Raw genomic sequence first — 13,985 nt, 5'->3', positions numbered from 1 at the left:
TGCTAACTCAGTGCAAGTTAATGCTAGCCTTGGAGAAAATAATTCTGTAATCTTTCTCTGGCAACTAAGGGACTGAATAGACTGTTCTTGTTTTCAAATGCTGAAAGCCAGGTTAATTGAAAGTAAGTCTGTTTCTAAAGGTTTAGGCCTTGCCTAAGATCGTAATCAACTGCTTGCCCCTGTAAAACTGTTGGGAAATCTCTTAAAGTCATGTAATGTATGCTAAGTCCCTACTTTAAATCGTAATGCTAGATAACACCAATGCTTGCTTTTTTGGCTATGCCTGACTAGCACACCCCTTACCAGACTGGTAAAGCTTTAAATGCTGAATACTTTGCAGGACTTAATAAGGCATGGGAACTGGCCATTCCCACCTGATTAAGTCACCTTGTAAGCTTGGTACTTCACCTAAGGGACAGGTCTAGTACTAGGCACACTCTGTGGAGCATAGAGTGAGACCCAATCACTCTCATTTAATTGTCCATGTCTTACAACTAAGGCTACTGTTTAGTAATTCATGAGGATTTCTGACCATTTTGCCTGTTCCTAATTAGGAGTAAGTAGAAACAGATCATTTTACATCTACGTGGTCTGTTCACTCTAAAAAGGTTTTGTACCAGGCCATTTTGTAGACATCATTGGAAAGTTGTGGAGCAAAAAAAAAAGGGGGGGCTTCAAGGAGGGCTGAGGACACTCAGCCTGGAAGAAGCCATCAGGGTTCCAGGGATTCCTGGCATTGCTTTTTAGGCTTTATTTAGTTATTTGTTTGTTTTAGAATTTTCCTTTGAGAAATAAATTGCAAATGTTCAAAACAAATTCTGGGTTTTCAAGAAAAGTAACCAAGGAAATGTGTAATAATCCGTACCCCCAGACACCCCAATGGGACAGATTTTAAATAATTAAAAGAAATTAAAATTACATGGCTTAAAATTAAAAAAATAATAAGTGCATTATTAAAATCAAATCTGAACTCACTCCAAGTTAGCAGATAATAAGATTTGGAAAGGAGTAAAACTGTCTGGCAATTAAATTCACTTTGCAGACCTAAAAAAATGGTCAAAAGTTCTGTATGCAGAGCCATTTAAAAAATTTATTTCACTACTTTGCAAACAAGATTATATCCTATAGAATATTAAATACCAAACTCCAGAGGCTTGACTCAGGATTATGAATACCAAACTCTGAATTATAGAAAGCTTCTGAAGTTCTTAGAAACTGAAACATTAAGAAGAAAAAAGAGGAGAAGGACTCCAAAATGAGCGCCAGCCAGAGGAAAGGTAAACAAACCTATTGGCAGTTGCCACAAAAGATAACGGCTCCAGCCACCCAAAAGAGGCCTGATAAGGATAAACCTGCTAAGGGGGATGGTATCAGCTGCTATGAATGTGGTCAATCTGGGCACTTGAAGCACAGTTGTTCTTGATGGCCTAAGCCCCCAGAACCTTATCCAACATCCGGACTAAAAGGCCACTAAAAGAGATGGTGTGGCCTCTCCCGAAGGGGCGGGGGAACACCTAGCTCGGTGATAATGGCCGTTGATTGAAGGGGGAGGGGCACGGCCCAGCGCAGCGCTGTTTGCCATCACCCCAGAGAATCCTTGGGTCTATGTGAATGTGGCTGGGGTCCAAATTAATTTCTTAATTAATACTGTGCTCATACTGAACTTCTTTCTCCTAAAACCTGCTCTCTAGTTGGAATTAAAGGTGTTCCAAAAGTTAAATGTTTTCCCTAACAGTTACTAAAAGGCAAATTCAAATTATGATTGTAAAGTTTATCTGTGAATAAATAAAAAGGAAAGCAAAAAGCAAAGGAAAAATATAAAAGTGTTGTTGGTGTACAAATAAGGTTTTAGTAAGAAAACAAAAAAAGAGAAATATGAGAGAAAAGATATTTTTATCTAAAAAAGACATCTTATATGGTAAATTTCTGTCCTATAATAAAGGAAATAGTTATCTGAGAATTTTTAAAAAGGTGGTCGAGAACAAAAATAAAATGGTATAAGCATGCCAAAAATGGTATGAGGAAAGTTTATGAAAAAAAAAAAAAATATATATATATAGAAGAAATTCTATAAACAATCTAGGCATAATAAAGTCTTTTCTAGATGCAAGTCTCCAAACATTTTCGGATTTCTCTTCAAATTTTATATAACATTTACTTGAGTGCCTAGTTCAAATTATAGTCTAAAACAATATGTCAGGCTACCATTATAGTCCAGAAATACATAAAAAACTCCAAAGGCTGATACTTGTTATAAAGCCACAGAAATTAAAGTTTATCATTTAAGTTATGCTAATAACTTCGGGCCTTGTAGCTTTTGTACAAAAGGTAATCAGTCACTACCTAAAATTGTCAATGTGTGCCTGACTTTATTCCTTTTATTGAGCCAGAATCCAGTAATTTCATGCCCACATAACGGTCATGCAAGAATTCCAGTCAGTGCCTGCAAACAATGCCACTGCTGAAACAAATCTGGACGCCTCAAGTCAGACAGGGAGAGCTTTTCGATCTCTGGCTAGGCAGGACTGTGCCCATTATCAGCTCTGAAGACATTACAAAAGACAGACCTTCACCCTCAGCACCCCAAATGATTATGGGACCGAAAAATCTCTAAAGAAAAAATAATTGAGGCAGGGTAGCTAGCACAGGCTAGACACAAATAAATTTCCTGTAGGTAGGTTTTAGAAGGCATTCAAACGTTTCAACTGCAGGCCAAGTGGCAACTTATCCCACCCCTTGGCATATCCAGGGAAAACTCCATCAGATGTAGAACTAGGACAGTATAATCTTACAATTTGTGGTTTAGCATAATAATCACTAGAAATTCTTTGGAGACATGAATAAACTAAACATAGGTATTTGGTATTGCATCGCTCAGGATCCAAGTCCCTGACATGGAATTCGTTAAACCTTTGAAATTGTTTAACGGTAGACCTTTTTCCTACACCTTTGAAGGAAATAGAGCCACAAACATAAATGCTCATAAGGAAATGTGTTGTCCATTTGGGACAAATTTTAATCACGGTTTGTAAGCTTACTTCCCTAGAAACTTCCTGGACCATGAAAAACTCAAACATCCCAGGAGAGTAAGTGCTGCTAAAAATCGAAGAAAGGAAGGACCCAACCAACAACTGTAAGAAAAACAGAAAAGGACCGTAAAGGGGTCCTGTTCCTATACTAGTCTATAGAATTTAAATACCTAACTTCTCTATCATGAAATCCCTCTATGAAGCCTCCAAGGGAGGTGAACAGGAGCCCCTGCTATGGGAAAAGACCCAGAAACAGGCCTTTGAATGAATTAAACAGGCTTCTCGCCTTTTGAGATTCTTTATGGGTGGTCACCTCCATCTCATTAAGAGTATACAGGGAGGCTTAAAGGAATTAGGAAGTCTTACCCTAAAACAGCAAATGCAAGCATTAGGTTCAGTCCTAAATGCCGTCCATTGTCTAGTCATAGAACGATTGCCAATTAGTTTAACTACTGATGCCCATTCTTTTAAGCCAGCTGATGTGGTATGGGTAAAAGAGTGGGATGTACAACCTCTAAAGCCCCTCTGGAGGAGGCCATTTACTGTTCTTTTGTCTCCCCTGACCACAGTCAAAGTAGCCCAAGTAGTTCCTTGGATCCATTATAGCAGAATTAAGCTGGCTTTCCAGGACTGAGAGTACACCGCAGATTTGGCAGCACCCCTTAAGCTGACCCTTCAGAAAGTCATTGAGCCCGACAGAAAACCCAGAACAAATTTCTCCAGAACGAATTTCTCTAAAAGCCTGAGGATACTTCAGCCCTGCTTCAGTCACACACCAGAGGCTGGCTGATCGACACCAGAGGCTGGCTGATCGACGCACGGCAGAAAATTGAGGATTCAGCTTAAGAACTCAGCAGAAACACTGATAAGCCATTGTTTTGCTTTGTCAATCTTTATCTATGCTAAACTGTTTGTCGTTTTAATTGCTGCAAAACTGACTTTATTTGCTATAGAATTAACAGAGTTGTCCCCATTGAACATGTTAGAAAAGGGTTTCACTAGCATTTCCGTTCTTTCTTATGAAAGGGAGTTTACTTGTGCTTTTATGTATTTCTGCCTAATTTGGGTATCTACTGCTTCCCCCACATACCCAGCATGTAAATGTATAGAAACTATCTGGCCAGACGTAAAAGTTTTCCATTGTTATTCATCCCAGCCAGAAGTTTGTTATACTGACAAACATATGTGCACCCATAATTGCCACCTATACTTTACTGGATCATCAAAACAAAGCTACCAGCACACTAAAGCTGGTGCCATAGCCTGTAACACCCCTGGAAGCACAAATTGGGTTTGTTGGGATCTTGGCCCTATACCCAAAGCTGAGAAACTGATTAGAGAAACCGTACAATTTGTAGCTCCTCCAGCCACCCAACAGTCAAAGCTAACCCTGTTCCCTCAACCGTGGAAAGTAGGCCAAAATCTGTTTATAAATTTGACTGAAAATATAGCCCGGACACTTGGTGTCACCAATTGCTGGGTATGTGGAGGAGCCCTAATGACTGAAGAGTGGGCTTGGAAGGGAACTATTCTGGATGCATACCAGCTCCTCCAATGGAACCATTCTGTAACTGTTAGAACAGACAACAGACCCCCAAAGTGGATCCTCTCCTCAAAAGTAATTGGAGAAGACTGTTTAAGCAGAGCGGGCTCTGCTTATACTCAATGGGTAGAAGAAACTCCTTGCAAAAGAATATTATACTGGAATTCAACCCACGAGACCTGGTGGCCAACAAGGCCTGTTTGGTATTGGGTGCCTGCTTATACAACTAAATCTTCTCAAGGTACTATTGTCACCCAAACTATAAGTAACTGTACAGTACTATCCTCTGAACAGGCTAACCCGTTTCAAGGTAACCCCATTATAAGTCAGAGCTGGACAGATCTGTCCTCTGTAAATCCAGACCTCTGGAAAACCCCTAAAGGGCTATTTTGGGTATGCGGAAAGGTTGCATATGCCCAGCTCCCAGCATTATGGAGAGGCACATGTACCATAGGAATAATCCAGCCAGGATTTTTCCTTCTGCCTAACCCAAGGGGGGATGAAGGCCTGAAAACACGAAGTCCAACCTCCTTAGTCCTTTTTTTTTTTTTTGAGTTGGAGTTTCACTCTGTCACCCAGGCCAGAGTGCAGTGGCACAATCATGGCTACCACAGCCTTGACCTGCTGGGCTCAGGAGATCCTTCCACCTCAGCCTACCAAGTAGCTGGAACTACAGGCATGGGCCCCCACACCCGGCTAATTTTTTGATTGTATTGTAGAGACAAAGTCTCGCCATGCTGCCCAGGCTGGTCTCGAACCCCTGGGCTCAGACAGTCCTCTCGCCTCGGCCTTCCAAAGTGCTGGGATTGCAGGCGTGAGCCACTGTGCCTGGACCCCCTCCTTAGTCTTTCAAGGTCTACCTCCGGCCCTGCATTCCATCCCTTTCTCATCACCTGCACCCTCTGCCCTCATTTCCTCTTTCAGTCTTTTGGTTCCCAGATGTATAGAGCTTGCCCACATCTCTGTGATGTTCCGTGTGCTTCCTTCTTCTGGGAATTTTCTTCCCTCTCAACACGCTCAACTGAAGCACCTTAAGAAACATCAGCACAATGTGATGGGGTTAGCAGAGATGGACCTCCTCAGACCCTGTCACCTCTGGAGGACAACTGGGTGATAAGCAGTGAGACCCTCCCCCGGGCCAACTCCTGACTCAGAAATCTTCTCTCTAACTCCAGTAAGGATGGCGATCATTAATAAAGAAAGAAACGACAGATGCTGGCGTGGGAGCGGAGAAAAGGGGATGGTTCTACACTGTTGGTGGGAGTGCAGACTAGTTCAACCTCTATGGAAAATAGTGTGGTGATATCTAAAGGAACTAGAAATTCACCTTCCATACGATCCAGCAATCCCCTTTCTGGGAATATATCTGCAGGAACATAAATCATTCTACAAAAAAGACACCTACACACGCATGTCTATTGCTGCACTATTCACAATAGCAAAAACGTGGAACCAACCCTACTGCCCATCAAAAGTAGACTGGACTAAAAAATGTGGTACATATACACAATGGAGTATTACGCAGCCACAAAGAAGGACAAAATCATGCACTTTGCAGCAAATTGGATGGCGTTGGAGACAATCATACTCAGTGCTTTATCACGGAAACAGAGGATCAAAGACCACATGTTCTCACTCATAAGTGGGATCTGAATATTAATCACAATAGCACAAGAGAGAGATCAGCAGTCACAGGACATTGTCAGGGTGAGAGGCACATAACAACACAGAGGATATCTGGTCCTAAACCAGGGAAAGAGAGGACCAGTTAGAGGCCCAAACTTCACCTGCACGTAGATTACTTATAAACCTAATCCCAATTTGCACCCCACATCTCTATAATAAAATAAAGTTTTTAAAAAAAGAAATCGCCTCTCTAGGAACTTAACTAAATAAATACGGTCCCTGTAGCATTGTTTATGATAGCAGAAACTTGGTTTTAAACAGTGTGGCTCAGTCCTATAATGGAACATTTTGTGGAAATGAAAAATCAATGCTATTTGCCTATGTTTATTCAAACGGTAAGATATTCACATAGATTGTGAAGTGAAAAAGTCGCAAGACAGTACACAGAGTTTGAGCCCTACACACGCTTCTACCCCTGGAGGAGGGCTCGAGGCCAATACAGAATGTCAGCAGTAGCTCTTCCTTGCCTTGGGAATAGGAGTCATGTTTTCTTGTTTCTGCTTTTCTTTATTTTACTTTTTTTGCTGCAAGAGGGAATTACGTTTATTGCCAGAAGAAGCAATAAAGGACTCATTTCTACTTTAGAAAGAAAAAAATGTAGCAGCTGAGAAGTGAGGCTGAGAACAGATCATGAATGTTGAGGGCGCTCTCTTACCGCTATCACAGTGTACTCCCCGCCAGCCAACATCACAGTCGCAGGAGCCGTCCCCTGAGGGCCCTTGGTTGCATCTCCCGTGGGCACAAGAACACGCTAGGGGAAAAAAAACACCAACAACTCATCAGGCTCTAACCATGTTCAAGAACCCATCTGTCATTTACTGGGCTCACGTAATTGAACTTAGTTCTCCAACCTGGTTCTAGGGAATCATTGTCTTTCATGGGGGCTCGATCACAGGAAGGACAAGGGGGCAGGAGACAGGTCTACCAGGTGAACATGCTTCAAAAAAGCGGTGTAGGCAACAGTTTTGGTCCTGGGTAGTGCTGTGGGTCTGTGACTCAAGCAGTGTGAAGGTGTCCTTAGCTAAGGTTATCTTAGGATCCAGGATTGTGCAAAGCCTTTGAGATGGAACAATTTTGTTTTCTAAGAGAAGACTTAAAAAAAAAAAAAGAATTCATTTGATACTTGGTTTGTCTAAGCTGGGTGTGGCACTGCTTTCTTCAGTAACACAGACAGGCCGATTCCTTTGTTTCACGGCAGCACCCTGAGCCTCTTGGAGAACTGGATGAAAGCCGTGGGTGCCTCCCCCAGAAGCATGCATTCAGCTTTGGAGGTTTGCTGAACCTCGTGAGGGCCATCCACACGTCCCAAGTGAGGAACTTCTGCATAGAGGCCAGTAGACAATTCTTCCAAATAACATAGAAAAAGAATCAACACTATAATTCCAATCATATACGGAGTCTGACAATTAAGTTTGTGAACTCATGCTAGAAAAAGTGTTATATACTTCATTGCTGAATATCACTATCATCACCTTCGAAGTACTCCCCTTGGGAAACTATACACCAATGCCAGTGCTTAGTCCACCCATCAAAGCAATTTTGGAACTCTTTTTCTGGAATGGCCATCAGAGCTGTCATCATATTACCCTCGATGCACTGAATGTCATCAAAATGTCTTCCTTTCAATGTTTCCTTTATCTTCAGGTAAAGAAAAAAGTCACTGGGGGCCAGATCAGGTGAGTAGGGAGGGTCTTCCAATACAGTTATTTGTACAGTGCTGCAAACGTTAAGAGTACAATGGCAAGTATGCGAACTTAATTGTCAGACCTCACAAATAGCGATAGCAGCTCTGATAGCCATTTCAGAAAAAGAATTCCAGAACTTTTTAAATGGGTGGATTAGGCACTGACGTCAGTGCATAGCTTCCTAAAGGGAGTACTTTGAAGGTGACTGTAGTGATATTCGGTAATGAGGTATGTAGCACTTTTTCTAGGATGGTCTACGAACCTAACTGTTGGACCTTGTATTTTCTGGCCCAATTACAATGATTCAAGTATGTATTAATTTTGTCTGACTTAGACCAGGCGAAAACAGTGATAGCCAAGTCAAGTGTGTGGTTTTTAGTGCGAGGCAGAACAGTGCCTGGTTTTCTCATCATGGGTTGGGAGACCTGTCCTCTCAAGTCAGTCCTCTCACAGGTGTGTGTTCTTGGGCACAAGGAAGTCTGGGTGCAAGAGTGCAGGTGACTTGGCTCAAACAGATCACTACTTTTGCCAAAACAACTTAGAGCATGTGGCTTGTGATGGTGAATCAATAGAGTGACCTTCATGTGAAGAACAGCATGATTTCAGAGCAAGGCTTTGGAGTCAAGCAAGGCGTGCATTCAAGCCTCCGTTCCTCTCATCGGGTATGACCTTGGGGGAAATCATTCACCTTCTTTGCCTCAACATCCTAGGCTGTAAAGCGGGCACAGCAATACCCACATACATAAGGCGAGTGAATTACATGAGACAACGTGTGCACATCTGTTTTTCAAACTATCGAGCACATCCACAATACAAAGTTTGACCATGACCATGAGTGTGCACAGGTAAATAAGGAAATGTGGTTGGGCCGGGAAGGCCAGTGAACAAATTGGGCGGGGGGGGAACTGGGGGTGGTAAGTCCAGGTTTTTGGAAATGTTTGCAAACACTGCTCTGTGCTAATGTCAACACACAGTACGATGCCCAGTGAGGGTGGCAGGTGGGAAGCCAGCCAGCCTGGGAGGCAGGCCGTTACGGAGTGCGAGCCGAGCCACTCTTTTCCACCCGTTCCTGAGAATTTGGGCAGCCCAGGAGGCGCCTGGTGGGAGGAGGGCACGCACCTTGGTCGCAGTGGATGCCGTACTTGCCCTCGGTACAGGTCTCGCAGGCCGTTCCCTGGAAGCCCCCCCCACATTCACAGGCGCCCGTGCCATTCACTCCATCCAAGCAGACACCGTTGCCAAAGCACACGTTCTGGGTGCCCCCTGGGCAGGGCTGGCACTGGGGGCCGAAGAAGCCGGCACAGCACTCCCTCGTCTGAAACAGAGGAACGGGATGGGACACACGCCTCCATGTCCAGGGTTTTCCACCCTGCGGGGGGACCCGAAGACACCTGTTTCTTTGACCTCATGCTGCAAGAAGATTAGGGAAAGACAGGACCCTTGGAGGAAGGGGTGAGGTGCAGCCGTTTCTGGGGGTGCTAGGAAGGACCGAGGCCTCCACCAAGGAGGCAGGAAAAAGGGAAAGGAAAAGGGTAAGGCGATGAAGAGGATGAAGACAGAAAGGAAGAGGAAGGCCAGCAGCAGGAAGGGAAGACGGATGCACGTGTTGCTGGAGAGTCAGGGCTCAAGCGCCTTCTCCACCCAAACCAAGCCCCTTGGGACTGAGGTCATTTCGCCTAGTACTGAAGGTGGAGCCTCCATGGGGAAGGCCTTTGGCCTCTTAGAGACCAACCTTTCATAGCTCAGAAAAGCCCTGTCGGATGCCTGTCTGGCTTTACCTGCTCTTGCTCCTGTATGCATGAAAACACACAGTTTCCTCCAGCCTCAAGCTCTGCAGCTGGAGGGTCAGACCACCTGCCTTTGCTGGTAGAGGCAAGGCTGTGTCTCATCCTTTGGGAAGGCAGAAGGACAGGAAGTTACAAGGAACCTTCCTGCAAGTTCCAAAGCAACACCGGAGGTTCTTAGATTTGGGGTCTGCTTTTCTAAATGACCAGGTGCACCTTCTCTTCCCTTAGCGAGTAGCTGCTGTCTTGGTCTTTTTTGCATATGGGCATGCATGCAGAGCTACCCTGCTGTGAGGTCATGGGGTCCTCTTAGACTCTCAGACCCTCAGTTTTTCCATTATGCGGTTGAATATTGCAGCTTTTACTGTTTTCTGACTTACAGGGCTGTTCCGAGTTTTACTGCTGCCACTACCTTGAATACGACAATGATGATGAAGATGGGAAGAGGAGATGGCAGAAAGAATGCAGGCAAAGGCAGTTTGAAAAGTACAACGTATGAAGGAATTTCCCAAGTTGCTGCGGCAGTAGTTAGGAGGGGGCTGAGCTGTTATACTCACAATGACAGTTTTCACGCATTTTGGCTGGCACCCAATGAACAGGGATCGTTTTCCCATGAAATAAATGGTATAGATACAGGTCCTTGTCTCATTACCCTGTGGATAGTAATGACGGTGTCAGTTTGTAACTTAGCAAAAGTTTCCAACCTCTAAAAGCAAGTGGGTAATGCACTGCTGTGTCTCGGACTAGAATGTTCTGGAAAGGGAATGGTGACTTTTTTGCCACTACTTCATAAGCAAGAGGACAAAAAAACACAGTGTTGGCTGCCAGAATGCCAGGTGGCAAAATTCAAATAATTAGACTTTAAAGTAGCATTCCATAAGAGTAACATTTCTCTAGAAGACTGATTCAAGTTCAAAAGAATTGCAGAGTAAATCATAGCACTGTACATTGGTTGATGTGGACCTTGGTTTCTGTTATTGATTGATTTATATTCTTGGTCCAAGAAAGGGTTAAGGTTACTTACAAAGACCTGTAATGTACAAGACCAAATTAAAACTCATGAGAAAAATCAATATTGGTTATCGTAAATGACTAAGATCATGCTGTGGAAGGTGCACGAGTGTTTATTCTTTATAATGGCTGTTATCAGAAGTAGCTTTTACAATAAATAGCTACGAGAAATATGAATTGATAATTAATCCAAAGACGTGTCTACTGCCCCTGTTTCTGCCATCTGGTTCTTTGAGAACATTAGTTGCAACTTCAACTATAAAAGGAAACCGAGCAGAGGGATTACATCCAGCCTGGGCAGGGTCTGGGATATGGAGTCTGCTTTCTCTTTCTCTGATAAGATTCCTTGCTGCTGTTCTTTTTTTTTTGAATTGGTGTCTCACTCTGTTGCCCAGACTGGAGTGCAATGGCACGCTCCTGGCCACCGACCTGCTGGGCTCCGGCGATCCTTCTGCCTCAGCCTTCCAAGTAGCCAGAACTACAGGTGCGCGCTACCACGCCCAGCTAATTTTTTATTTATTGTAGAGACGAGGTCTTGTCAAGTTGGGTGGGTCTCCAACCCGCGGGCTCCAGCAATCCACTCGCCTCGGCCTCCCAAAGTGCTGGGATTACAGGCTGAGCCACCGAGCCCGGCCCCTTGCTGCTGTTCTTAGCTGGTCACTGGGAAATAAGAGATGTAGAAAGTGAAAAATCCCTTCCTGCATTATGTGCTGATTATTTGAACCCATGTCTATTTATTTACTAATTGAATTTTTCCTTGGTCCAAAAAATGGATTTAAGATTTTACAAAGATAATACCATACGACAAGGTAAAATATAATTTTAAATGAAGAAATGAGGAAAAGTGAAAATGCTTGCGATTTACTTTCTAAGCAGGACTTCCTTGGATCCGGCAATGATTTGATCAAAGCAGACAGAGTACTTACCAGTGGCTTAGTTCCTAACGGGCAGACCGGCTGCTGGGGGCACTGCCCACACTTTCCCTTGAGAAAACACAGAGGCAAAAGGAACATTTCAAGGTTACTAAGTTTAGTGCTACACGAGGCTGCAAATATTTTCTAGGGCTTGGAGTTGAGGGCCTTAGAACATAGAATCAAACGTCAAGGAAGATCATGTGTTCCAACCTCTTCATTGTCGTTTGAGACAAACACTTCAGCGATTTAGGGTCTTGCACATTTGAGCATCGATTTTCTTCCCAACACTCTTTTGACTCCAATGCTTCATTAAAGTGTGGTCTTATCTCATTCAAACCCCAAAACTTTTAGCAACAACTTTCATGTATTGAAAATCCACTATTGAGTGAATTGGGCCAGTTCAAAAACTAATACGGGACCACACTCAGTGCCCAGCTTGGAAGCATACGACACAGCTGGGTGAGGTGTGGAGACTCTTCTCAGAGATTGTCTGCACTATTCCAGGACACAGAGCAAACGTTAACAATGACAAGGACTCTTGAGCTCGACCTGTTCCTAAAATATGAGGAGGTCAGTGTGTCCAGTTCTGAACTTGGCACCTACTGGACAGTAGAGTGTGATTGTTCAGAGCTCCATCTCTGGGCCAGACTGCTTGGACAGGGACGCCTTTTCTGTCATTTGCTAATGTGTGAGGTCCTGCGTGCACTCCTGAACTTCTCTGGGGCTCATTTTCCCCATCTGTAAGGTCAGGACAGTGATAGAACCTAGTTTGTTTTTTAAAATTTATTCACAATAGCAAGAATCTGGAAGCAACCATGCTGTCCATCAAAAGAGAACTGGATTAAAAAAATGTGGTACATATACATGATGGAATACTACACAGTCATAAAAAAGAACAAAATCATGAATTTCATAGCAACCTGGATGGAACTAGAGTCTATAATACTGAGTGACCTCTCACAGAAACAAAGATCCCAGGATCACATGTTCTCACTCATATAGTGGACCTTGAACATCCATCATAATACTGTAAGAAAAGGACTGACAGTGGGAAACTATGGGGGGGGAGGGGAAGGGAGGTGGAATTAACGGTAGTAATATCTGTCTGGGGACAGGGAAACACCCCTTATCAACAAGGGTGCCTGAATGAAGCATATTTGTATACCTAATGCTTAACTGTACCCCACAATATCAAAATTAAAAATATGGATATATATAAAAAAATTATTATTTATTTATTTTTTACTATAAAGATGTGGGGTACAATTCAGGGTTAGGTATATAAACGTTGATTATGCAGGTACCCTTGTTGATGAAGTATGTCCCTCCCTCCCCTAGCAGTTTCCCTCCATGCCAATCCCAACCCCCTTCCCCGACAGTTTCCCACTATTGTCAATCCCTTTCTTATAGTATTATAATTGTTCAAGGTCCATAGAACCTACTTTGTAGGGTGTTGTGAGGGCTATGGATTAATACATGTAGAATGCTTAACGTGGAGCTTGGCATACAATAGGTGTCCAATAAATGCCACCAGTTACTAGGTTATTACTGTTATTGAAAGATCTCCACTGACCCTTTGACAGGAGCCCAAAGCCTCTATTATCACATCCTATATTATGCTGACATTTTCTCTTCTAGTAGCCCAGGCTTGGCCCATACCTGCGTTGGGGGCAACACGGCCCCCTCTCTGTGCCTATGCTATACAGGGCACCTTTTTCCTTTGAGGAAAGCCATGGCTTCAGAATCCTGGTCAACACAGCTCCCCTGGTAGCCTTTCCCAGGCACTCAAGGTACAACCTACTGTACTAGGTAATAGACCCTTTGAGAGCAGGGGTCATGTCCTGCTTATCTTTGTAGAACCACAGGCTGGCATGCTCCTGGGCACATCCAAGATGCTCACTCAGTGGTTTTAGGACTGAACTGAGACACCCTAACAGGAAAGTCTTTCGCATACAAAATTATAAAATATATAAACCAACACCCTTTCGTTTCATCATTGGCCCTGGATGTAACTTACTCGTACAATGGTAGTGTCATTATTATCACATCTATTCTTCTGAATTTCCAGAACTTTCCCCAAGCCATGGATCACTCCTTTGTCAGTGGCGACATTGGTGTAGTTTACTGGAGCCTCATTTACATAGAGCTGTGGACAAGAGTTTAAAGGTGACTTTTTAGGACAGTGATTTAACATGGATGGCAGATAGAAACTAGAGTTTAAAAGTATGCCAGCAGCCTAGGAGATATCCCAATATTCACCTGGAAGGTAGCACATTATGTTGGGAAGAGCTCTGGCCTAGAAGAAGGAATCTGAATAACAGTCCTGCATCTGG

The 13,985-nt window shown here is 43.5% G+C and overlaps 1 protein-coding gene across 1 annotated transcript in view; it reads right to left on the bottom strand.

Annotated features, from left to right (window-relative positions):
• STAB2 (stabilin 2) overlaps positions 1-13,985 on the bottom strand; it is a 139,393-nt gene that overhangs the window by 58,823 nt on the left and 66,585 nt on the right. The window contains exons 27-31 of the mRNA XM_008058203.2: positions 13,670-13,798; positions 11,665-11,721; positions 10,285-10,380; positions 9,063-9,258; positions 6,914-7,009 (exon numbers count right to left, since the gene is read on the bottom strand). Of these exons, the coding sequence (XP_008056394.2) occupies positions 6,914-7,009; positions 9,063-9,258; positions 10,285-10,380; positions 11,665-11,721; positions 13,670-13,798 (574 nt within the window). The remainder of the gene's footprint in view (positions 1-6,913; positions 7,010-9,062; positions 9,259-10,284; positions 10,381-11,664; positions 11,722-13,669; positions 13,799-13,985) is intronic.

The sequence above is a fragment of the Carlito syrichta genome, unplaced genomic scaffold, assembly GCF_000164805.1.
Source record: "Carlito syrichta isolate Samal-C Ts95f unplaced genomic scaffold, Tarsius_syrichta-2.0.1 Scaffold89693, whole genome shotgun sequence".
Lineage (NCBI taxonomy): Eukaryota > Metazoa > Chordata > Mammalia > Primates > Tarsiidae > Carlito > Carlito syrichta.
This window is presented reverse-complemented; position numbering and strand designations above follow the sequence as displayed.